Source organism: Kryptolebias marmoratus, linkage group LG18 (genome assembly GCF_001649575.2).
Source record: "Kryptolebias marmoratus isolate JLee-2015 linkage group LG18, ASM164957v2, whole genome shotgun sequence".
NCBI lineage: Eukaryota > Metazoa > Chordata > Actinopteri > Cyprinodontiformes > Rivulidae > Kryptolebias > Kryptolebias marmoratus.
The window spans coordinates 4,429,055-4,453,852 of NC_051447.1; the positions used below are offsets into that span (position 1 = coordinate 4,429,055).

The window sequence follows — 24,798 nt, forward strand, 5'->3', positions numbered from 1 at the left end:
CCTCCTTCAGCAGCTGTAGAACCTCCTTCAGCAGCTGTAGAACCTCCTTCAGCAGCTGTAGAACCTCCTTCAGCAGCTGTAGAGCCTCTCAGTCTTGAATAAATGTTTGTTTTTGTTTGATGTTTAGTTGTTGTGGATTAAAGTTGGCTTTAAATGAAAAGTTTTCTGCATCATTTAAAAACCTTTGTTGTTTTGTTGTTGTTGTGTTTTTAAACATGCATGAAATGCCTCATCTGCAAAATCAGCATACAATTGTTGTTGTTGTTGTTGTTGTTGTGACATTTTAAGATCCTGAAGGAAGTTTTAGTGACTCAAAGCTGCCTCTTGCTACAGTAAAAGGTTAAAGATCACATTCTTTAAATTCCATTTGATTCCTGTTATATTTATAAAACTCCGATCAGCTGCTGGCTTCAAACACTGATTCTGTTTCAAAGACTGGACATAAATCTGTCGTTTCATGTTTAAATGAGGCTTCATACAGTCTTATTTATTTAAATATCATCAGAAGTTGGTTCTGTTGTCAGGACAGCAGTCTTTATATTTACTTTTACTTCATGTTAAAGTTTCCTGGAGTCCAGAACACGTTCTTAGTTTAACGTTTGATCTGTTTCCTGTGTTCCTCTGTGAACAAACTGTGGGTTTATGAGATTTAAAACTGATTGCTTTCTGTTTTTATTTGTTTTGCACAAGCAGGGGGAGTTTTTTCAGGAGCTTCAGAGGATTTTACCCTCTCTGCTCTGAAGGATGATGTTGATCCTGTGAGGCTGGAGCTTTTCCAGCAGCTCAGCTCTCGTGTTTATCATCGAGCCTCACCGTCGAGCCTCAGATTCTTGGCGTGTCTCCTGGTTAAAAACAGAAACCTCTCGTTGTCCCCCTCCCAGCTCCCAGAATGCCCTCTGCCTGCCTGACAGCAGCGAGCTGCTCTGAGAGGCGTTTCAGCATCAGATAACTGTTTCTGTCTTGTGGGGGGCTGCGGAGCCCCCTGCTTTACCTGTCATGATGTCTAACTCTGGTTTCCGTGGTTACCGCACCATCTCGCAGCACCTGAACGACCTGAAGAAGGAGAACTTCAGCCTGAAGCTCAGGATCTACTTCCTGGAGGAGAAAATCCAGCAGAAGTTTGAGGAGAGCAGCAATGAGGTGCACCGGAGGGTGAGTTTTTATGCTGCTGATGCATTTGTTGACTTGTCTGTTCCGTGAGGAGCAGGTTTGTGTTCGAAGGCTTTAACGGTTGGTTAGATCTGGTCCTGGTTTCAGTCTGTGAGGCTTCACAAAACAGAAGGAAGAAATAAACATGTCAGAACTTCCACAGGAAAACCTGAACATCGGTCCCTGTTTGCACCTTTCTCTGCTTCTTCAGAGGTTCTGGTTGCACAGAAATGAAATGATGAATGTGAGGTCAAAGGGCACATAAAGGGCTGTGTGTGGACGTGTGCTGGACCGGCGAGCCCTCCAGGGTCCGACCGCCCTTCAGGACAGAAAACTCTTTAAAACATGTAAAAAGCTTCCATTGGTTCTGCTGACCCACTGACCCACATTCATCCCTTCACCCATTCATGCTCTGCTGTCTGATGGTGCACCTGTCGCTGTCAGGCAGAGCGTGCACGTGAGCGCAGTGCCAGTAATAAAAGTGGAGGTTTTGTTGGGGTCTCAGCAGCTGCTCGGATCCGTTTCACCTAATTTTAGACCTTCAGCAGAACCGGGTCAAACGTGCCTCCAGTTGTTTCAGTGACCCGCTTCTTCTGCTGCAGAGACATTCAGATGAACATAAAACATCTACTCTTAGCTTGTTTCAGCCCGTTAACCTTTGACCTTACAAACAAACCAATAAGGAGACGGGCAGTAAAACAATAACAACTTTATTTTAATTTCCCTTCAGATTCTTTGATTTATTCCTTGAAGTTTTCAGGGGCCTCTTCTGTTTGGAGCTTTTTTAAGTTTATTTGGATTTTATTGTTTATTTTCTCTCCTGAACTCATTTCTACAAACTTATGCTGAGGCTGCAGAAACAAATTTATTATTTTTATTAAATTTTGAATCAAAAACCTCCAGAAGTTTTTTTTATCATTTTGCTCAGTCTGTGAGAACACTTTGTTCTTTGAGAGCTTCCTGTCACTTTAACACCATTTTTAGTTTTTTCTAAGTGCAAATTTATTTCAAATTAGCTTTAAATTTTTTTAATGTTTCCCCACTGGAGGATGTTGTCATCCTGCTCGACGTGCAGCAGATTTATCAGGTTTCTCCTGATTAAATCAGAAGATCATTTACAGATTAGTTCAACCTTTAAAACCTTCTGATGACGCTGAAGAGAACTGGAGGTTCTCTGGGTCTGATTCTTCTCTGTTCCGTTTGCTGTTTCTTCTGCAGAACATCGAGCTGAAGGTTGAAGTTGAGAGTTTGAAGAAGGAGCTGGAGGAGAAGCAGGAGCTTCTGGACAAAGCTCTGTGAGTTTCTGCAGTCTGTTCTCGCCACATGTGTTCAGGGCTCCTGCCCCGTAGACGGGTGGAGGTTCGGCTCCACTTTGTTTCGCTCCAGCTTTCATCAGATCGGTTGTCCAAATAAAGAAAAGGGTCAAAGTTGGAGCTCTGAGGAGAGTCCGGAGGCGGTTCCTGCTGCTTCATAAATAAACCCTGAGCTCACAGTTGATCATTAAAGCTCCTAATGGAGGCAAGCTGATGTACGTCAAGAGGAGCCGCTGACTCTGACCTGAAACTAAAACACCTGAATCCCTTCTGCACGGCAGGAGAAGACCCAACGTTCTCCTGATTTTAACTCCTTTTTTAATCCGTAGTTTTAAAGTGAAAAGCTGAGGAACAGAGGGTTCCATCCCAAAAAAATGTTTCAACTTCTTTACATTAAATGTCAGCTGCAGAAAACCCACATATAGGAGACACGAACGGTTCTTATTGTGTTCAAATTAGCTGTGATGCATTAGAAGCGCCTGGAAAAACCTAAACTCTGTGTAAATTACACACTGATGCTTAAAAAAAACTAATATAAACTGGATATTTGTAATGGCAGCACGTTTGATGATCAATCAGTTCTGAGTAAATCCTGAGGCTTTTAGCTGCGTTCTTCACAGCTGAAATGATTTTTTGTTCCATAAAATGTTCCAGAAATCTTATCTGGGTGAATTTATGACAATCAGGAAGTCTGAAGCATGGTTCCTGATGTTCTCTCTGCTGCAGATCCACAGCAGAGGCTTTATCCAATCAGAATGAAGCGCAGCTGCTGCGCCGCCTGGCCGAGCAGCAGCAGGACGTCAGCCGCGTTCAGGAGGTCCTGGAGACCAAAGTCCAGCTGCTGGAGAAGGTGTGGACCCAGACAAAGTCCCTCCGAGGGCCTTCACGGGACTCAGTTTCTCACAGGAGTCTGTGTTGTTCAGGGGGCGGAGCTGGCTCGGGACCAGGCCCACAGGATGGCCCAGCTGGCCGACTCGGAGGCCCGGCGCCGACTGGTTCTGGAGCGGGAGATGGAGGAGAGGATGGAGGAACCCAGAGGCCCAGAGGGACCGAGCGCCCAGCGAGCTTCAACCGATGAAGACAGGTGATTCATCCTCTTCTCAGAGTACGTGTTCAGGGTGACTCTCAGCTACTACCACCCCAAACTTCAGCTGGTTACCTGGTAAACCATTGGCTGAAGTCTAGTAGCTGCAGCGGCCATCTTTGATTAGTTTGGAGTCTAAAGACAACCCGGTTTTGTTGAAGGTTTTTACTCCCAGCAGGTCTGCAGGAACCGCTCCGGTTCTGGTTCTGGTTCTGATGTTTCCGACCCGTCTGTGTCTGTCTCTGTGCAACAGGCTGATCGAGGAGCTGACGCAGGAGAAACACTCGCTGGCTCTGCGGGTGGAGGAGCTGGAGGTCAAAGTTCACAGCCTTTCGTCGTCCCTGAAGAGGAAGGAGCGAGAAGCAGAGGTTATTCTGAAAGGTTTCTTAAAGTGTTCTCAGAGCAGAACGCAGGAACGTTTTGCCTGTTCCAGGAGTTCACACTGATCTAAACTAAACGTTTCTTCTTTTAGTTCAGATAGATTTCAATATTTAAAGTAAAACATCTGACAGAAACAGAGCAGCAGATATTTAGATGTTTCTACAGGAAGTCTGGAGGATCTTAGACCTTCTTCTGTTTTAAAGCTGTAGAGAAACAGCGCCACCTGCTGGCAGTTGAGCAGTACTACACAGAGCAGAAAAAACTGAGTTTGCAGGACCGGTTCTGTTAGGAGCTCTAAACCTGGTCCTGTTTGGAGCTGCTGAGCTTTAGAGGAGAAAGCTGCTGTTTTTGTCGTCTCCTTCCTGGTCTCAGGTCATTGCAGGTCTCAGCAGGTCTCAGCAGGTCCTGCAGGTCTCAGCGGGTCCTGCAGGTCTCAGCAGGTCTTACAGGGTCCTGCAGGTCTCAGCAGGTCTCACTGGGTCTCAGCGGGTTCTGCAGGACCTGCAGTGGCTTCAGGTCTAATTGAAAGCAGCTCCTGCTGGCTCCCACAGATCCTGGTTTCATGAGCAGGAAGGAGTTTTCCACCTGGGAGAGGAAACTCCTCCTCTGCCCGGCGGCTGTTTGGCGTTTCCACCTGATTAGGATGAAGTGGTTTTTGATTGCGGCGCTCCCTCCAGCCGGCGGTGTTTGGCGTGGTGTCTGCAGCCGCTCAGAAAGGTGGCGCAGAGCGGGGGCCGGTTCTATCAACACCATGTCCAGCCTGCTGGGGAGAACAGAGATGGATGGAGATTTTATTTCTCTCTTTTTCTGTGTGACATTCGTGTTCAACCCTGGAGGAAAAGGCTTGAATTTAATGACGGAGAACACACAGGGCTGATTATTTTAGAAACAGGAAGTTCCTGAGGTGGAAACTTGTCATAAAATGTTTAGTTTGAATGATTGGAACACAGAGTGCTTCATTCACACCAAGAACGGTGATGAAGAACGTTAAAAACTGCTCTGTTCTAAACTGTAAGGAGAAAATAAAACAATAATTAGGTCTTACAAAAAAAGCATAATAAGACAAATTTGAGAAAAGGTGGAAATAAAAAGAGTAGATTAAAGTGCGAACAAATATATTCCAGGCCAGAAAATTAATTTAAAAATTACCATTTTTGATTAAAAATTTTACCCCCTGAAATAAAAAACGTTCATCAATAATCAATAAATCTGACAGAAGTCTTTAAATTTTTTTTATTCATGGAGGAAGGACAGACCACCTCTGAACCCCCCTCTGATTCATGAAAATGGTTCAGTCCGGGCAGCTGCGGGAGGTCTCACTCCGCCACAAAAACCAGGACTGAAAACAACATCCTCCTCCTCCTCTTGTAGTCCTGAAAGATCTGAGATGCTTTTAGGTTTAATTAGAAACACCTTAACGCTTTATGAAGAACACAGAAGCACCGAAAAAAAAAAATCACGAGACATTTGAGATTTTTGGGCTTTTTATCCTTCAAAGGGAGTTTATTCAGTAAAAATAATTAAATAAAAAAGCTAAACTGAAAACTTCATCCGACCTTAAAGGGACGTTTTGTATATTTTGAAGTGGGGTTCTTTGGAAAAGAGATTGATTAGCTAATAGTTAACCAATAACTGTTGTTTTTAAATAAAATTTAAAAAAACTGCAGTCAGTTTCTTATCACAAGGTTATTCCAGCAGAAATATTCTGAGGTGGCTGCAGGAAGTGCTACAGCTAGCTGCTGCCATTACTATATACATAGATGTAAAGGTTTGCTATGAAATATTGGAGTCTGGCTGCGTTTGAACTATCCGTTAGCTCATCAGAACTGTCGTTTAAAAAGCTAAAACAAAATCTCTGAAATCTGCTTCAGCTACTGGCTTACGCTACGTTTAGCTTTTAGCTAGTGTTTTACATTTTTAGCATAAAATGTAGTTTTAAAATAAACTTTGGTTTTGTAGCCGCGGAGTGACGCATCCTCTCAGACATAGACGATCTTTGGTTTCTGTCAACGTTGCCTCGCTGTCAGCCTCTCCCTCCGTCCGTACCGGAGGAACCGAGCCCGAACCGGAGCCACGAACTGACCAGGAGAGAAGCTCGGTTCTCCCGTCTGTTCCGGACGGGCAGGTTCTGTCAGTCCGACCGGAAATCAGATTTCATTGATTCTGTTTCTGCTCGGAGGAAGTGGGGAAAAAAATCCCGTGACAACAGATCCGCACCCGCCCCGTGGGTCCGGGAGCTCGGTTCTGTCTGCGGGATCCGGCGAGATTTGAGCTCTGATGTCAGGAGAAGGCGGAGGTTGATCTCCATCATCCTCTGAGGAACCCGGAGGAACCCAGAGGAACCCGGAGTGATGCTGCAGAACAGCTGGGGACATTCTTAGTTTTTTGGTTTTTCTGCTCAAACTGCCCCCAGAGCAGATGTCGGAGACCCTCGGAGCCCGTTTGGACCTGTTGGTTTAATAAAAACGGTCCCAGAACTGACCCTGTTCTCCTGTCGGACCCCGGTGTGATGCTGGACGTGGTGAAGATGAAGGACACCTGCAGGATCTGCGCCCGGGAGCTCTGCGGGAACCAGCGCCGCTGGATTTTCCACCCAGGATCCAAACTCAGCCTGCAGGTCCTGCTGTCTCACGCCCTGGGCCAGGAGCTGACCCGGGACGGGCGCGGGGAGTTCGCCTGCTCCAAATGCGCCTTCATGCTGGACCGCATGTACCGCTTCGACACGGTGGTGGCCCGGGTGGAGGTCCTGTCCTTGGAGCGCCTCCACAAGCTGCTGCAGGAGAAGGAGCGCCTGCGGCAGTGCATCGGGGGTCTGTACCGAAGGAACAACCCGGAGGACGGCGCCGGGGGTCCGCCTGACAGCGCCCCGGTGGTGGATCTGTCCGCTCTCAGGGAGGTCAGGTACTCGGACCTGATCCAGGACGATCTGGCGCTCTCTGTGTACGAGTCCTGGGCGGATAAGGAGGACCCGGAGCAGCAGGTCCACCAGTGTACCGCAGCGGATTCTGGACTGAAGCCACGGCGGTGCCGGGGCTGTGCTGCTCTCCGGGTCACTGACTCGGACTACGAGGCGGTTTGTAAGGTGCCCAGAAGGATGGGGCGCAGGAGTACTTCCTGTGGCCCATCTACCCGGTACTCCACAGCCACCCTGGGTGGAGAGGACCACACCAGAACCTCTGCAGGGTCTGAGGTACCACCTGTGACCTTCGAGGTTCGTTCAGGGATGGACCTGAGGACTCCCAGTCCTGCGTCTTCTGTAGAATCTCTGGACCTCCCAACAAACCATAAATGTCAGGCGGAACCAGAACCAGAGGAGGCTTCAGGAAGAAGGGACGTCCCCTGGGACAAACCCCCGAGCGAGGACTTCCTGTCCGGGTTGGACATGATCCTGACCCTTCTGCGGACCTCAGAGTACCGGCCTGTGAAGTCCCGCAGGGGTAGCAAGCTCCCAGTCCTGGTCAAAGCCAAACTAGACCATTTTCTGGCACCACACCTGTCCGTCCCCCCACGGTCCCCCTGCGGAGGGACGGCCCACTGCGAGCTGTACCCCCAGCAGGCCATCCCAGAGGTTCTGACCATCTGTCCGGATCCGGTCTTGCAGGAGGAGCTGAGGGACATGGAGGAGGACTGGCTGGACGATTACCTTCAGTTTGGTCCGGTTCAGTTCCAGCAGGTAGAACCCAGAGAGAGGAGAACCGAAGCAGATTTTAGAAAGATTTCTAGCAAAGTATTTCCCTGAGAGAGGTGGATTATGGGTAATGTAGGCAACTGACTTCTGACCAGTCTCTTAAAAAGAAATCAGGTTTTCTGTTCAAACATGGAGCGAAAACCGAGCGCTGGTTGAATTTCTAGGATTTACTGGAGAAGCTAAAACTGAAATGTTAAAGCTAAAAGAACCAAAATAATAGCTAAAAGCTAAACAAGCTGAAGGGTAGCTAAAAGCTAACGTAGCAGAAGACAAAAAGAGGCAGCAGCTGAAGCAGATTTAAAGTTTCTGAAGGAATTAAAGAGATCTCAGTGTGTTTCTAGGGGGAAACCATGAGAACAGCAGAGTGAATAATGCTGAGTCATGGTTCAGATTAATGCCGAGTCATGGTTCAAATTAATGCCGAGTCATGGTTCAGACGATAACGCTCCAACGTTTGGAGCTGAGGTCTGAACTGAACCGGGTCGGATCAGTTCTCTGGGACTCATTTGTTCCCCTCACAAAATAAACCCACTTGATTTCCCTCCAGAGAAGGGGGAGGAGCATTATTACCCCCTCCTCCTCGGTGTCCTAGCAACTCCCCGTGTTGCCATGACAACCGTCTCCAAACAGCCGGTCCTCGCAGCTTCTGTTGTCATGTTAATGACAAGATCCCAAACTGACAATGGTCTTTGTTTAAACCTTTGGAGAGTGGCGGGCAATAAGCATTCCTTCCAGGGCAGATCATCAACAGAGGAGTCAGGTGGCTAAAAGCTAAAGCCAGCTGAAATGACCACAACAGTAGCTAAAAGCTAAGGTTAGCTGAAATTAAACCAGGTCTCAGAGGTTTCATCTCCTAATAGAGCCGAACCTTTTGGTGCCTGAATGGTTAAACAGGTTCCTGGATCAGAACCTGCTGTGGTCCGGTTCTGGTTCTGTTTGGAGTACAGATGTGTCAAATCTTCTTGTGGTTCCAGGTTCTGATGGACGAGCAGCAGGGCCGGCTCGGTCGGTATGAGAGAGCAGCGGGTCAGTGTGTCGGGGAGCTGCAGAAGGCCCAGAACCGGGTCTGTTCTCTGCAGGCCAAGATCAGAGAGAGCGAGACAAGAAACCAGGTACCGGCACCTCCTCCTCCTCCTGCCTTCAGTCTTATTCCCCGCAGAAACCCGTAGAACCAGCCCCAGAACCAGAACCTGTCTCAGGTGTTCCCCTCTGTTCTGTAGAAGCTGCAGGAGCGTCTCGCTGAGATGGAGCTGGAGCTGCGGTCGGCCCGAGAGGAGGCCCAGCAGCAGGAGAGGAACGTCCAGAACCTCACTGATGCCGTCGGCTCCAGGGAGGCGGAGGTAAGGCGGAGGAGGACACAGGACGGAGACGGTTTCAGTAGCAGGAGGTAAGAAGTCCAAACCCGTGTTGGTTCTGTGTGTGCAGGTTTCTGAGCTGTACCGAGTGATCGAGGAGCAGAACAAGATGCTGAGTTCTCTCAGAGACCTGCAGGTCCGTATCTTCTTCTGCTTCTTTTTATTTGTACCTCGTCACTGTGAACCCAGACTGACCTTCCATCTGATTGTCTCACCTGCAGCGGTCCGGTTCCGAGGCTGCTCCGGGTCAGACCGAGGTTCTGGCTCTGCAGGCATCTCTGTTCCAGGCTCAGCTGGAGCTGCAGGCCGGGCAGCGGGCGCAGCGGCAGGCGGCCCGGGCTCAGGAGGTCCAGAACCGGGCCCTGGAGAGGCTGGAGAAAGACCTGCAGGGGGCGCTGCAGCACAGGAGGGAGACGGACAGACACAACCAGGTGGGTGATGGGCGGGTTGGTGCAATTCTCAGGGAAAGAGCCTCAGTCTCTGTTTCTGTGTGACGTTCAGGAGCTGCAGCTGGTTCTACAGAAGGTCCGATCCGCTCTGCAGGAGAACGAGGAGCAGCTGAGGCAGAACCAGCAGGAGAGACAGAGGGAGGACGAGGAGGCCCAGAGGACCATCAAAGAGCTGAGGACGTCCCTGCAGACCAAAGAGAAGCTTGTGGAGGTCAGAAAGCCTCAAACTACCAGGTTACAGTTAACTAGTCTTCCCAGCAGCAGGTCAGAACTAACTACCTGCCGACAGGAAACAGCCCTGTGCTGCTCTGTTCCATCTGATGAGCGTTCCTGACTCCTACCTTGTTCTGACAGGAATACTGCGAGCTGCTGGAGGATCCGAAGGGAACCAGAGACTCTCAGGTTCTGAAACTTCGTCAGCGGATCACGGAGCGAGACCGAGCTCTGGAGGTGAAACACATTCAGCCTAACCCATCCATCTGATCTGATGGAATGGAAACATCCCGACTCATCACGTCTTTCTGTCCAACCTGCAGCGAGCCGTGGACGAGAAGTTCCGATCCGTGGAGCAGAAAGAGGAGGAACTTCATGGTCTTCAGCTGCTGCTCCGGGAGAGGGACAGGGACCTGGACCGGCAGCGCTGCGTCCTGTCCAACAACGAGGAGACCATAGCTGTGAGCCAACCAACGTTCCTCCTGTCAGACGCTGCTTCCTGCCTCAGGAGTAACCATCTGTTTGTGTCCCAGAGTCTGGAGGCACTGCTGAGGGGGAAGGTTCTGGAGCTGGACCGGGTGTCCAATGCCTGGAGGACCGTCCAGAGACAGCAGCAGGACGGAGAGGACAGGCAGAACCGGATCCTCAGGGAGAAGGACGCCATCGTGGGTCAGCTGCAGGAGGTGCTGCACGCTCGGACGCAGGAGGCTCAGGTCCAAAAACACGTCCAATCAGAACCGGCTCAGCTGTCCGCTCTTCAGATTTCAAAATAAAAGCACAGAGCTCCTGCTCATCCAGCTCAGGTTCCTGGACTGGCTGGGCTAAAAACCTCCGGATGATCTGGTTCTGCTTTAGTCTTTGAAGGAATGCATATCACCCTCAGCTACCACCACCAAATTACAGCTCAGTATCTGTAAATCACTTTTCTGCTGGTTGAGGTTGATAAGCTGAGGCGGCCATCTTGAATCAGGTGTTTTCATTAAACTGGTTCATGAGATATTTTACGAACAGGCAGACAAACGAACACACACACATTTACTGGCAGTTACATGATCACCCACCTGTCATAGAGGCTGATAAAAGAGACAAATTCAGTGTTTTATTCTCAGTAAAGTAAAAAAGTTCCTCATTAATTAAAATCCAATTAAGTTTCTTTTAAAACAAGCAGCTGAAGAATAAAAACATTCAAATCTACAAACAAAAAGATGTTAAAACATAAAATATAAATTCAAGTAGGGATAAAACACTAGAAGGAATAAATGAGAATTCTTTTAAAAGCAACTATTAGTTTTATTATTTTTCATTTTATTTTGAAAACTGATTTTATTCTGGAAGAAATCTAAATAATGATAAAAAAACATCTTTCCAAGACCAGAACAGAAACAGGAACTAATCCATCAAAGACCAGAACCAGAGAGGAGCCAATCCTCCTCAGGAATCACTAATACCACCTTAAAAGATTTAAGGAAGTCTGACTTCTTGAAAACAAAACAAAGAAACAAGGACCGGATGAAGACTTTTCCACAGGGCTGTGTACATTTATGACTTATTTACAAAAAAATTCAAACTTCTGAATGGCTGTTTTCCTGCAGGAGCTGCGCTGCTCCCTGCTGCCTCAGGTCCATTCTGCTCCTGGCCTGGTTCTGGAGGAGCTGAAGGTCCGTCTCCAGCTTAAGGACCGCCTCTTCCAGGAAGTGTTGGCCGACCAGACCCGTCAGGCCCAGGAGCACCAGGAGCAGGTCCAAGATCTGCTCAGAACCATCAGCTGCAGGGATCAGTACATTCAGGTAGAGTCGAGGAGCAGAACCGAAGCCCGGTTCGATAAAAAGTCCAGTCTGATAAGTCCCCCGTCTCCCTCCAGGACTCGACGAGCCGACTCGGAGAGGTTCTGGCTGAGCAGGCGTCCAGACTCCAGGAGCTCCGCAGACAGCTGAGCTCTGGTTCTGGATCGCAGCCGGACTCGGGCCCGGAGCTGCAGGAGCTGCAGGAGCTGCAGGAGGAGCTGCGCCTGGCCCTGAGGAGGGAGCAGGAGAACCGGGCCGCCCAGCTGGCCTCCCTCAGCAGGAGTCTGAACATGAAGGAGGAGACGATCCGGGTCAGTCAGAACTTCCAGCAGAACCCTCTCTGTGTGGATCTTTTCTTCTAATAAACTTTGTTTCTGAAAGGTTTCAGCTTCCATCACCGGGTTCTGGGGTTCTGACCGTTCGGGTCTCTGTGTTTTCTTCGTGCAGGACCTCCAGAGGCAGCTGGCGGATCCGTCAGACCTCCCTCTGGTGGAACGGCTCACCCAGGAGGTCCAGGAGCTGAGGGAGATTCTGGTCCAGCAGGATGCTGGCCTGGTACCGGGCAGGGACCGGGACTGGCCCAACGGCAGGCAGCCCGAGTTCGGAGGTGGGCATCAGAGGAGCGTGGGGCGGTATCTGTAACTCCTCCTGCAGCACCGGGGTGCCTGTGGTTCTGAGGTCCAAACAGGCCGGCTCACTGTGGTGGTGTTTGTACTAATTCATGCTTTAACATCCGACCGGTTCTGAGTGAAACGTACTAACGCCTGGGGACTGTTTCCACCTGGGACACCTGCTCACCTGTTGGTTTGGTACTTTAACCTCTGACCCCGTTGGGGAACTAAAACTTCTGCAAACTTCATGCTCAACACAGCTGAAAAAATGAAAAAAAAAGCATCAAAATTTTACAAAACCTGATTATAAGCGGGGCAACAAACATAAATTTAAATGAGCGAAAACAAAAACAGCATCAACAATCAGAATGTTGTTAAAGCAAGTGTTTTGTTCCCACCTAGTGGGGCAGCGTGGGTACTGCAGCATCTGTAAGAAGGCAGGGCCTGAACACGGTACTCTGACTAACAGATGCTAAATAAAGAGAACTGACCAGAAAACCAAACCTTATGAGACAGGAAATGGAACAGGAAGTGACCTGGCAGTCAGAATCATTGGTAAAATGGATCCAGGTTTGATATTATCTGATTATCGACATCAACAGTTTTATTGTTTTAATGAATAATGCCGCTCGTCTCATACCTAAAATATATTCTGATCTGAAATTGTCCCAAAGTGTCCTCATGAGTTTGCTCCTGTCTCTCAGAATGTCTCCAATCAGTCTCAGTTTAGTTTCACTGAACTGTTCAGGAAGAAAAACAGGAAAAAAGTGAATAAATTAGAATAAAGTTGGACAGAAACAGGTACATAAATAATAAATAAAAGCATATTATTGATCAGGATTTGATGACTTAAACCAACATTAAGGATTTCAAGTTTTTAACATATTTTAACTTGAGCTTGTTTGGATCCTAAGTAATAAAATAAATGTTTTATTTGGTTGTTCTTGTATATTTTCACATCTGCTTTGTGTTTAAAATATATGTAATCTGCTTGATGAAAAGTTTCTGTATCATTTCTTCATTTAAATCCGGTATTTTAAAGCTTAAACTGTTATTTTTTATTGAAGGTGTGTGTTTTTGTTTAACAGCATGTTGTGTTTTTGTGTGAAAAATGAGCTTGCTTTCTGTGTGAAACTGTTGCACATGTGAGTAAAACTTGAACGACTGTGTGGTTTGAAACGAGCGTCACACCGGAGCGCAGTAAGTACGAAAGCTTCCTAAGTTTACCCTCTGGAGACCAGAGATGATTCAGTTTCTGACCATCCAACATGTTCTGAAACAATAAACTTATTAAGCTTCAATTATACATTTTATTTTGTCCACATTTCTTCTTCTTTTTCCAGATTTTTACATTTCAGCTTCTGAGAAAGCTCTAAAAGTAAAATGTAAAACACTTTATCTTAAAGAATTCATCAACCTGAAGCTCACAAACAAAACCTGATCAGTTCTGACTGAGTTGAATCAGACGGAGAGGAAAACATTCTACCTAGGTTGTTTTTTTAAATATAAACTCTAAAATCAGCAGAGAGGAGAGAGAACCGACAGAAACCGTTCTCAGCGTTCAGTCCATAAAGCTTTTTACTCTCACCAGAAATAATTCATGGTTAAAAACATGAAATGATTCAGAACAGTTTAAAGTTTAAAGATGAACTTTATGAAAATCTCAGGTTCAACCGGAGCAAAGCTTTTAGAAACTCCTGAGTCTTCAGCTCTCCCTGCTCCGGTTTTTATTATCTGTGATCTTCTTTTTTTTATTCTCTTGTGCAAAATAAACAAATCTAAGATGTAAAACTTAGATATTTCACAAAAACATCAAACAATCTGTGAGGTCCCTAAACAACCAGTTTCATTTGTGTTCTCAGCGTGACGCTCGGTAAAACAGACGGAACAGAAAACTAAAAACTAAATCTAAATGTTTCTCTGTGTGTTTCCTGCAGGTCTGAGTTCAGAAGATAATGAGGACCTGAAGAGTGAAGTCACTGGAAGTGTTGATGAAGGCGACCCGAAGGCGCAGGTGAGATTTACCTGATTGTCTCCGTAGAGCAGAGAGAGACTTGAGTGAAAGGAGGAAATAAAAAACAACAATTAAACGAAGAAGAGGAACGTCTGAGTTAAACATTCTGTGGTAAAAATCACCAAAAATCCCCCAACTTCAACTGTATGAAACCTGTTAAAGGTTTCAAAACCCCAGCTCATGCCCATGCCAGAGGCTCTAATGCACCCCCATACCATCAGAGAGACAGGCTCCGTGGTTTGGACCCATCTGACCTCAGAACAGTTCTCCTCTTTGCCTCAGTCCATTTGAAATGAGCTTTGGTCCAGAGAAGACGGCAGCGTTTCTGGATGGTGTTCACGTCTGAAGAGTCTCAGGTGGTGTCTCCTGCTGCTAACGTGTCTCAAGGGTCTCTCTGTGTCTCTCGTCTCATCTTTACCGGGACGTGTTGTGTCCTGATGTCCAGAAATTCGTGTATGAGACAAAACATAGATTTAAAGTCGGATATCAAATGAGAGTGGACGTAAATCCACGGCTGATTTTAGTTTGGATTCTGCATCTTTTCTGCCTGACAGGATGTGGATGGTCCGGGTCTGACGGGGGTCCAGCAGCTGCTGGAGCAGAAACAAGAGGTGGAGAATCAACTGAGGGAGCTGAAGACGCAGCTGGACAAGTCTGGATTCTCCTCTCTGTCTCATATGAGGTAAGAGACTTTTGACCTCCGTCTTTTCCGTCCTCTGATGGTCAGATCTGACTTTTCTTCTTCTGTTTTGAAGGAAAGCTCTGTTCAGCCTGCAGGCAGAGAATGAAGGTCTGAAGCAAGGCATGCTGGGAGGTGAGAAGGAAGAGGAGGAGGAGGAGGAGAGCTGTGAGCTGTGGGACGCCTGGGACGAAGAGCTGTCTCCATCTCAGGTTAAACTTCAGAGCAGTGATGAGAAGTCCAACAGGACGGAGTGTCCTCTCTTCCTCAGCAGCAACCTGTCCTCCTCTGTCTGTAACCAGGACTCTGCTAATGAGTTGAAGGACGGTCTGCAGCGTCCCCCTCTGTCTCAAAGGACGGTCTGTCTGCAGCAGCAGAGCAGAGACCTGCAGGAGAGGCTGATGGTGTCAGAGGCCACGGTCCAGGTCCAGGCCGAGCAGCTCAAAGACTACAGAGACCTGCTGAGTGAGTCCACACGTCCACCACAGACCTCCCCTTACCTGGTACCCATGAAGTCCACGAACATCCTCCTGTGTGTCTCTGCAGCAGAAACAGCCGTGCAGCAGGACAGTAAGCAGGTCCAAGTGGACCTGCAGGACCTGGGCTATGAGACCTGCGGCCGCAGCGAGAACGAGGCTGAGAGGGACGGAACCAGCAGTCCAGGTGGGTCGGACTCTGGAGGGACAGGAACCGTTCAACCTTCAGTACCAAGGAGGAATATCTCAGCTTTTAGGTTTGAAACATGAAACTACTGAAGGTGTGACGATCACCTGCTGGCCTTCAGGTTCAGCAGAGGCGCTTCAGTCTGATGACTCTCAGCTACTACCACACCAGCTTTTAGGTCAATATCTGAGAAACTGAGTCATGGGGATTTGTGTGTTTGCTAATGTCAGTTAGCTGTCTAGTTGTACATTAAAAGGCCGAAGACACACATCTGATGATGAGATCCTGAGAGTCTCATTAAAACCTGTCCAGTGGTTCCTGAGATATTTTGCTAACAGACAAATGAACACACAGACACCAACCACTGTTCCTGGTTTTATGACAACTCATTTAGTTCTTCAGGTCAACCAGCAGAAGGCAGCAGTTTATATATCAGTATCACCCGCCGGCCTCAGGCGGGCAATCATGTTTCTGCTCATGGCTGCATGTTTGTCCTTGAGGAGAGTAACTAATGATCCGTTGGACGGGAGCTCTAGAGTCTGAGTCCTTGTTCCTGCAGAGCTGTTAGATTAAAGAAGAAAGGTTTCGGCTGATAAATGTGGCTGAAGGTAGCTGTTCCTCCTGGATGTTCCAGAGTTTGATGACCTGGAGATGTGCACGTCCCTGGACTGTGGTTCCCAGTGGTGGCCCGCCAGCTCCAGCAGCTCCACCAAAACCACCACGCAGAGCTCCGGCTCCGGGGACGAGGCCTCGTCTCTGCAGCGCCTGGTGGAGGACCTCCACTCGCAGCTGTCCCGCTCCCAGGGGGTGATCCGTGGGCTGCAGAGCCGCCTCCGCTCCCTCTCCACCCCTGGTACCTCCTCCGCTCCCCGTAAGGTCAACTGGTCATCCCCGCAGAGCGGGACGGAGGAGGATGAGGGCTGGCAGTCCTCTGACGGAGGGGTGTCGGCGTCGCCCCGTCACCTCCACCCAGACAAGGACCTGCAGGAGCTCACGTCCCGAGTGGACGCCTTGGAGGACCAGCTGAGGAAAGGTGGCAAGAAGACGGAGGATGGAGACTCTGCCACGTGGCCAGGGTGAGTCCCCCTGTGCATTCTGGGTAAACATGTCCTTTGGTCTCATGGTTCATTCACTCCGTCATAAAGTTTGGAATTAGAACTTGGACTTTAGTTTTTGAAACATTTTGAAGGCGTTATAGTAATAAGAGATAAGATCTGAGAGGTGGAAACTGAACAGAGTCAAATCAGACAGAAAACCTCAGAAAAGCTGGAAATATTTGACTCAAATAAGATCCAAATAATAAAAATTAGAATTACAGGTTTCAGGCAGGGTGAAACCTCTGATGAAGACCACCTTCAGGCTTTGTCTTTATTGATGTTCTTCGGTGCATTTGTCCCTGCTGATAAATAATAACATGATTCTGCCACCACCGTGCTCCACTGTTCTCAGAGGTGGCAGAAAAGTCACAGTGAAGACTGCAAACGTGCTTCTGTTGTTTTCAGGAACATCGACTCGTTGATCAAGGCTCAGGCCCGAGAGCTGTCCCACCTCCGCCAGCGGCTGCGCGAGGGCCGAGGTGTCTGCAGCATCCTCACCCAGCACCTGGGGGACACCACCAAGGCCTTTGAGGAGCTGCTGAGGGCCAACGACGTCGACTACTACATGGGCCAGAGCTTCAGGGATCAGCTGGCTCAAGGCAGTGCTCTGGCTCAGAGGGTCAGCTCCAAGATCAGCGGGCGTGAGTCGTTCAGATCCGGTTAGAATGAGTCACTGAGGACAGAAACCTAATGATGGTAACGTGTCCTGTTTGTTTACCGACAGGGGATCGTTCTGAGGATCCAGACGAGAAGACGGAGCTGCTCGCCATCCGGTCAGAACTCATTACCTCTCCTCTGTGTGTTTGTGTCATTCATGCTCGGGTGTTGGAATCAATGTTTGGTGGAAAGTATTGGAGCGTGATGCTCAGATGATCAGCTGATTGGTGATGAGCCACCGTCTTATTGGCTGTTTAATCACCGATGTGGAAAACTGGGCGTTTGCTCGATAGAAACTCATTGATTCCTTCCTGAGAGCTTCATTCAAATCTGTCCAGTGATTCATCAGATATTTTGCTCACAGACAAGCCCACCCGCACACAGTTAGGTGATTACATGATTGCCCTCCTTTCATGGCGTTGGGTGAACGAATAAAGCCGAGAGGCAGACAGACAGGAAGCCCTGCAGTAATCTGACATCATGTTGCTGCAGCACAAATGGTCGCCCACATGAGCGACAGCCGACCCACTCTGGCTGTAGAGTAGAGTAGAGGACTTAAACTGCAGGATTGTTTCTGTAAACATGAACAGATCCTCGTGATGAGGTGTCGTAACGTTTATTAAAACAAACAACCAACTGATCCTTCCAGCTGCAGCAGAACATCCTCCAACAACCGTAAACATGTTCTTCTTTTGTAGGTTCCTCAGGATGTTCTGGTTCCGACTGACCTTTAGGTTGTAGATCAAATGCTGAATTGCTTCATCAAACCCACCGACCCGTGCTGCAGCTCTGACCAACATCTGGAAAGTTTCCGTCACTTCATTCAAGTGGAGAACGGACCTGAAACAGAAAGGCTGCACGTCACCGTGTGGCGAATAAGTCCTGAAAGCTTCTCCTGATGCTTTCAGCTTTTAGTTAGCCTTTTTTTTAGAGTAGCATGTTGCTACTTTTAGCGTTCAGGTTTCCCAACCTGCATTGCAAAAGAAATTGTATTATAGAAAAACAAAATATCTAGTTTAGTTTTAATTTGATTGATTCTATTTCATGATCAGTTTTACTTCATGAGCGTTAAAAAAAAAGTGTTCATAATCTTTACGAACAGAAACGTTCAAACAGGAAGTCAGGGTTTCCTTAAGGAGCAAAGTGGTTATTTCTGCATCTGGAATGATGCTTGTTGTAATCCTAAATCAACATGAAGCTCATAAAGCAGCTTATTTGATCATAAACAGAATAATCTCAGTGGGAGTGGACCCGAGAAGTTTGATGGGAAATAAATCCACGTGTTTGACGCCAACAGGCGCCTCCCAGTTTGACCTGCGTGAAGTCTGAGAGCAGCTGCTCTGATGCAGCGCCGGCTTTTTGCTGCACGTCGTTGCTGACACGGCCTCTAATCAGGTTAAGTTATTAAGACCTGGACCGGGGAGGGAAATGGGTCAGGAGGAGCTAAACGCAGCCACAGAGAGATAAAATGTGAGGGATGGAGCTGAGCACACAGAGCAGTGCTGAGCTGCACATGGGGCCAACATTATGTAAGATTTACTCAACATTAACCGGATTACTTTACATTATTCTGCTTGTTTTATCTGTGAGAATCCTCCTGCAGCCTCTTGGCCCAACATCGGAAGGATTTATTTGTATGTTTGCCTCTCATGAGGAGGAGAACCCACTCTCGTGTCCCAGAGGAAGTTCCTGCAGAGGAAGAGCAGCTTTGTTGGTGATCATTCATTCAGCTTCTGCCCGCCGTTCTCTCTGACGGCTGCTGGAGCGTGAACATCCGAGCCCTCGGGAGCTGGACATCTGTTTCTACATCCATCCCTGTGTCCCTCTTTGTGTTGCTCTGTCGTCACCATATTACAGCCTGGGGGGGAGACGAGGCTGAATGTCTGCTAGTGGGACGAGAAGCTGCATTATTCAAGATTTAGGAGGTGCAGGCAGTAAAAGAAGGAAGATAAATGGGAATTATCTGCAAGTTTTCCTATTTTGGGGGAAATTTTAATTTACCAACTAATTTTCCTCATTTTTAAGGATAATCATTTTGTCTCCAGACCATCTGTGAGAACATTTAGTTTCGCCCCCGTGGTCCCAGTCCATCCGCTCCGTCTGTCTGTTGGAGAGCAGCCATCAGGATCCAAACCTAATCAGGATTTACTCTGATCTTCACCTGATCCCCGGTTCACGCTCTGCCGGCCTTTTTTACCTTCTGTAACACAAACTTCTGCGTCAGCTGACCCAATGATCCAAGTGTCGTCACCTCCAGAGAGCGGAGGGATCTCTGAGACGGGACAGTCAGCAGGACGGACGGGGACGGAGAGTCTGTAGCCCCCATCAGGAGGAGAAGCTGGCGGATGGCTCCTCTGTGGAGGAGCATGCTGTCGAGGAGCAGCCCGCTCTACAGAGACGCTCTGTTCTCCTTCTCCCTGTCGGAGTGGAGGGCTCAGGAGAGGGAGCTGCTGCTGCTGAGGAAACACTCGGACCAGGAGAGGAGAGCCCTGCTCACACAGCTCGACAAGTAAGACCCACACAGAACCAGAACCAGAACCAGAACCGGCACTGCAGGAGGCTCCATCACAGGACAGCGGATGGGACACGGTGTGGTCCTCACGAGTCCAAAGAAACCTGACGTCCAGAAAGTTTCCTAAAAAGCAGCAGAAGTGTTTTAATTAGTTTCAGTTTTTCAGAGGAGTCCCAGATTTCAGGAGCTCCTCTAACAGGAGACAGGTCTGGACTGCAGGCGGTCCAGCCCAGTCCAGTCCAGATCACATTCTGTTTGTGCAGTGAGGTCTGACATCGTCCCTGATGGGAGCATCTGTCTCTCCTCTGCAGACATCTGACAGTTTTACTCCTTAAACCTAACGGTTAGAGGTTCGGATGCACTGCAGCCATTTCCAGAACCCGGTTCTGTTCAGAGATCAGCTGGGTCTGATTTAAAACCCGACGCCGATTCTCTGCAGAGTCAGTCTGAGCTTCAGGACCTTTCTGTCCACTGCTTCATGAGATATTTTGCTAACAAACACATGAATGTAAAAACATTATTTTGCCTTTAGGTGGTGATATAATAGATCTACTCCAACATTACAGCCTAAATGTTTGTTTATTTTTAATTCACACTGAATAGTTTTCCTGTTTGTAGTTTTTTCAGCCGATCATGAATCCAAACCTTCGGCTCATTCAGGGAACAGCTGCTGAGACTTTTGGTTTTTGTAACTTTTACAATTTAAAACATCTTTAACTTCATTTAAAATATTTTCCCCATAGAAATACACGAAGATCTCGTCAGATCCTGTTGAAATCTGCTTCAGCCACCGGCTCTGTTTTTGTCTTCTTATGCTACTTTTAGCTTTTAGCTAGCCTTTTAGCCTCTGTTTGGTTCATTTTTGCATCAGTTTTGGCTGCTTTAGGCATCTGTTTTGTTAAGTGAAGAAATTAAATTCAGTTAAACTTGTCTGGTTTTGTGTTTGTGGGTTAACACTTTAAACTTTAATCCTAAAGTGGTTTAACTGATTTATGTTTCTGTCAACAGACTCAGTAAAGAGCTGCAGCAGAAGGATAAAGTCATCGAGTCTCTGCGAGCAAAACTAAACCTTCATCATCATCATCGACCTGACACGCCCTGCAGCAGCCACGCCCTCTCCGACACCACCGACCAATCAGATCGCATCTCCTACGTCTCTGATGAGCACGGATCCACCAACGAGGACCCGGAGTTCTGCTTCGATGTGGATGGGGCCAACGAGCTCGGCCTGGAGGAAACACGGAGTTCTGCCGGAGTCAGGACAGGTGAGGAGATCAGGGAGAGGAGTCACCTGTGGTTTGAGCAGACAGGTGATTCAAGGCGTTTTCCTGGAGAACACTTGTTGGTTCGTCCATCATGAAGAGTAAATCGTGTGAAGTCAGAGGATTAGTTTGTTTCATTCTCTTCATTTTTAGAATCTCATCATGCCATCTCCGTGTCACGCCGTCCGTCTGCCCCTCCATCCGTCACCTCCTCCCATCGCTCCCAGTCCTGTCTCAGCTGCCCCAGTATGCATTGCTCCGGCTCGCCGCACCGACCTGCAGACGTGCAGAGTCTGACAGGTGGGAGGAGCTCCGACACCAACCTGCAGAACGTTTCCTCTTCCCTTCGTCGTCTTGTTGGTCCATTTTCACCTTCCTCGCCTTCTTTTCTCTCAGCGCCGGTCTTTACTTCCTGTCACCCTTTGACCTCCTCCTCCTCCCAGAGGACCCCCCTCTCTGTCCCCCTTCCCCCCTCGACCCGGCGAACCCAAAGCAGCAGAAGAGTGGGTTTCTGTCTGGCTGAGGTCCAGCAGGAGCTGCAGATGTTACAGAAACAGCTAAGAGGCGATGAGAGTGCGTCTTCGACTCTGCATGAACCCAGAAAACCCGCCTGCTGAGACTGAAACTAACCTTTCTGCTTTCATTTAACCCTCCTGCTGCCTCATTTTAAATCCTGTGGCCTTGGTGGGTCGCAGAAGGGTTAATGATCCACTTTGATTCTTCATTTTGTTGCTTGTTTTAGCCGTTCCAACATTAAAACGTTCACTCAGGAGATAGCTGCTGTGGCTTTTAGTTTTTTAACACTTTTTACACATTAACAGTATAAATGTTCAGCTTAGCTTGATGATGTCACTAACTTTACAGCTGTCTGAACATTTTTCAAAACAAACTCTTCTGAATTCGTCCCCCCTGCAGGGTTTCCCAGCCCCCGGTCCAGACCCCTTTCTGGTTTCCCGCTGGCCCACCAGCAGCCGGTCGACCCGTCCTCCTTCCTGCCTCCCCTCTCCTTCCAAAGCTTCCAGCCGTCTCCGTTCAGCAGCGCCGCCAGCAGCATCAGCCTGGACGCCGGTGTGGCCATGAGAGGCGGGGCCGGCCTGCTGGAGAGCAGCGCATTGTGGGAAATGACCTACGGGAGCCGAGCGCCGAGAGTCGGAGCCGACCTGTCGACAGGATCGTCGGGGTACCAGTCGGGTACCAGCCACACAGGTCAGATTTCCATAGCTGAATTAAAAGTTAAAATGAGCAGAACAGAAGCTGAAACCAGCTAAACCGTAGCTAAAAACTAAACGTGTATGTGGTCCAGTCACAACGGCCCGGTTCTGCCGGGTCAGCTGTTCAGTCCATGCTTGTGTTCCTCCGCAGGCTCAGATCTGATGAAGGAGCACCTGAGAGAGATCCGGAGTCTGAGACAGAGACTGGAGGACTCCATCCAGACCAACGACCGCCTCCGACAGCAGCTGGAGGACAAAATGACTCGGACCGCCTCCGAAAAAGGTCTCCTGAAAGTTCTGTTGGGTCGATGTTCCTGTTTGTGAGAGATCTTTGCAGAATGTGGGGCTGATTTTAACAGGATAACAAAAAAAAACCCTGCAGGACCCATAATTATTGATTCTTATGACTCCATCATCAGGTGGTCCCACCAACATCTACATCCAGGGTCTGGACTCAGTCAGCCAGCTTTCCAGTAAGATCCGACTCCTGAAGGAGGAGAACTTCAGTCTGCAGGCGCAGCTGAAACTCGCCGCCACAGGTCCTGACGTTCACTTTGCTTCAAACTCAGAAACGTTTCCTGAAATCTGATCAAAGTTTGAGCGTTCTGAGGTGGCATGTTTCCCCTGCAGAGGGCAGTAAGGAGGCGGAGCATCTCAGGGAGGCGGTGCTTCTGGAGCAGTCCAGGGTCAAGGAGGCGGAGCTAGATGCAGAGAGGTGGGCGGGGCTAAGCAGGCAGCTGCAAGCAGAGGCCGAGGTTCAGAGGCAGGAGGCCGCGCAGCTGAAACAGGACAGACTGAGGAACCAGGAGACCATCAACAGGTGGAGACAATATTCATTCGGTTTTTATTGAATATTTCTGTAAAAAGGAAGAAAGTCATGATGTTTGTGTCTTCAGGCTACAGCACGAGGCGAGTGTCCTGCAGCAGCAGCTGAACGAGAGCCGCAGTTTGGTCCCCGAGCTTCAGAACGAGCTTCAGACGCGACGCAGAGACACAGGTACGTCAGCCAATCAGCGGCTGATATTCATGCCAGACTCAGGAGGAGCTAAATGTAGAAAAACTGCAGCTAAAAGCTAATTCTGGTCTGCTGTTTCCGCTGATCGTTTATATTTCTCTGAGCAGGACAGGTGAACGACAGCTTTGACCCCAGAGAGCTGCACGTTCAGCTGGACCACCAGCTGATTGGTCAGACGGACATGTCGCCTGCAGCCAGGAGGCGACTCTTCAGCGGTCAGTTCAGTTGAAGGAGGGAAACGGGAGAACTCTGAGCAGTTTGATCACTTTTCTCCTTCCTCCCTGCAGAAAATGTCCCGCCTCTTCCTGTCAGAGGCGCCGGAGTCTCTGGCGCTTCGTCTCCTCAACGACCCGAGCAGAAACACAGAGAGGCAGCTGATCCAGGTGAGAAGCAGAATCTGATCTACCTCCACATATTCAGCACGAGCAGGCGCTTCGTTTGTTTATGTCAGACTCAGGAGACAGAAACAGGATCAGTTGAACTAGATAAGGAAATCCTGGATCTGTAGAACCTGCTTTAATGTGTTTGTCTGAGCTGGAGCTCAGCAGCTTCTGGATCTCCTCTGATTCCCCTCCTTCTCCTCTTCAGACACCTCGCCTCCGCAGGCTCCGGCCCCGGGCGGCTCCTTCGCTGACCGTCGTGGCTGCCACGCGCTCGGACACCTCCAGGACTTCAAGGCGCTGCAGCAGCAGCTGCTGGAGGGGAGCGCCCTCCTCCTCAATATGGAGGCTGCTCTGTGTTCCCTAAAGGCCTCGCAGCAGCTCCATCAGGTAAGAGGAACACCTGGAAGAAATCACCTGAGTGAGGATGACTGTTACCGTGGTTTAATGTTTTCTTTGCTTTTTGTTGTCGAGGCTTTTTGAGATAATTTGTGTTAAGAAGAGGAGCGTTTTGTTGTTTCTGGAGGTTTTATCTCCTGTAACAGAAACCTGACCTACTGTGTTTTGATGCCTCAGCCTTCAGACTCAGGATGTGTCAGAAAACTGCTGTCGGACTCTCAAACCCTGAACCGGATCCTGCAGGAGGCCCATTCTCTGCTGCGCAGGTTCTGGAGAGCCGCTCTGCCCGACTCTGACGGAACCAGACTGGTGAGTAGCTCTTAGAACGAGCAGATTCAGAGTTTACACAGATCAGTTAGTCCCAGCCGGTCCTCCGTGTTCGGAAACATCCTTCAGTTATTCTGCTGATTACGGAGCGACCTCTCAGTCTCTTCTGATTAATATTCTGTCATCACCCATCTGATCTGCAGGACGTTTGGTTACCCAGGGATGTTCCCGAGGAAATGTTTGGTAAATCTGTTCTTTGTCCCGTTCAGGACGGGTCCCTGGCGGAGGAGGTGGTTTCTCTGCGCCTGAAGCTGTCGGAGCGAGAGACGGCTCTGCAGGAGACGACGGACAGACTGAGGAGCTCCAGCCTCAGCAGAGACAGCATGGAGCGCCTCATCGTCAGCCAGCGTGAGTCGTCCCGCAGAGGGAAACCGGCCAGACTCGGGCTCAGCTGGCAGACTTTAAGTGTTGACAGAAATGTTTTCTGATCAGGTGCCGGCTGAGAGCCAAGCTGCTCCCTAACATGAACCTCTAAATGTACCCTCTGAAGTCTCATAAGAACCCACCTGCATGTTTTGATGGGATTCTGCTCTCTGGACCCTCAGATCAGATCAG

The 24,798-nt window shown here is 48.8% G+C and overlaps 2 protein-coding genes across 12 annotated transcripts in view; both read left to right on the forward strand.

Annotated features, from left to right (window-relative positions):
- Positions 1–24,798, forward strand: part of LOC108247555 (zinc finger protein 2 homolog) — a 461,981-nt gene that overhangs the window by 242,211 nt on the left and 194,972 nt on the right. The gene's annotated exons all lie outside the window — the stretch shown is intronic.
- Positions 1–24,798, forward strand: part of LOC108247550 (phosphodiesterase 4D interacting protein) — a 51,173-nt gene that overhangs the window by 24,107 nt on the left and 2,268 nt on the right. For 3 of the 7 annotated variants that reach the window (XM_025010478.2, XM_025010476.2, XM_025010479.2), the window contains exons 4-40: positions 1,042–1,152; positions 2,368–2,444; positions 3,189–3,312; positions 3,386–3,546; positions 3,800–3,914; positions 8,590–8,727; positions 8,836–8,955; positions 9,041–9,106; positions 9,192–9,401; positions 9,472–9,630; positions 9,774–9,869; positions 9,956–10,093; positions 10,166–10,345; positions 11,225–11,419; positions 11,494–11,727; positions 11,864–12,023; positions 13,965–14,041; positions 14,596–14,723; positions 14,797–14,932; positions 15,023–15,185; positions 15,267–15,383; positions 16,018–16,459; positions 16,886–17,121; positions 17,205–17,253; positions 20,658–20,914; positions 21,065–21,211; positions 21,308–21,484; positions 21,827–22,117; positions 22,274–22,405; positions 22,542–22,661; positions 22,753–22,942; positions 23,019–23,119; positions 23,245–23,352; positions 23,425–23,520; positions 23,726–23,907; positions 24,094–24,225; positions 24,453–24,591. In XM_025010478.2, the coding sequence (XP_024866246.1) occupies positions 1,042–1,152; positions 2,368–2,444; positions 3,189–3,312; positions 3,386–3,546; positions 3,800–3,914; positions 8,590–8,727; positions 8,836–8,955; positions 9,041–9,106; positions 9,192–9,401; positions 9,472–9,630; positions 9,774–9,869; positions 9,956–10,093; positions 10,166–10,345; positions 11,225–11,419; positions 11,494–11,727; positions 11,864–12,023; positions 13,965–14,041; positions 14,596–14,723; positions 14,797–14,932; positions 15,023–15,185; positions 15,267–15,383; positions 16,018–16,459; positions 16,886–17,121; positions 17,205–17,253; positions 20,658–20,914; positions 21,065–21,211; positions 21,308–21,484; positions 21,827–22,117; positions 22,274–22,405; positions 22,542–22,661; positions 22,753–22,942; positions 23,019–23,119; positions 23,245–23,352; positions 23,425–23,520; positions 23,726–23,907; positions 24,094–24,225; positions 24,453–24,591 (5,704 nt within the window). Of the gene's footprint in view, positions 1–1,041; positions 1,153–2,367; positions 2,445–3,188; positions 3,313–3,385; positions 3,547–3,799; positions 3,915–3,945; positions 7,601–8,589; positions 8,728–8,835; positions 8,956–9,040; positions 9,107–9,191; positions 9,402–9,471; positions 9,631–9,773; positions 9,870–9,955; positions 10,094–10,165; positions 10,346–11,224; positions 11,420–11,493; positions 11,728–11,863; positions 12,024–13,964; positions 14,042–14,595; positions 14,724–14,796; positions 14,933–15,022; positions 15,186–15,266; positions 15,384–16,017; positions 16,460–16,885; positions 17,122–17,204; positions 17,254–20,657; positions 20,915–21,064; positions 21,212–21,307; positions 21,485–21,826; positions 22,118–22,273; positions 22,406–22,541; positions 22,662–22,752; positions 22,943–23,018; positions 23,120–23,244; positions 23,353–23,424; positions 23,521–23,725; positions 23,908–24,093; positions 24,226–24,452; positions 24,592–24,798 lie in introns of those variants that run through there. The other 4 variants (XM_025010473.2, XM_017435765.3, XM_025010474.2 and 1 more) reach the window with 3 other exon arrangements.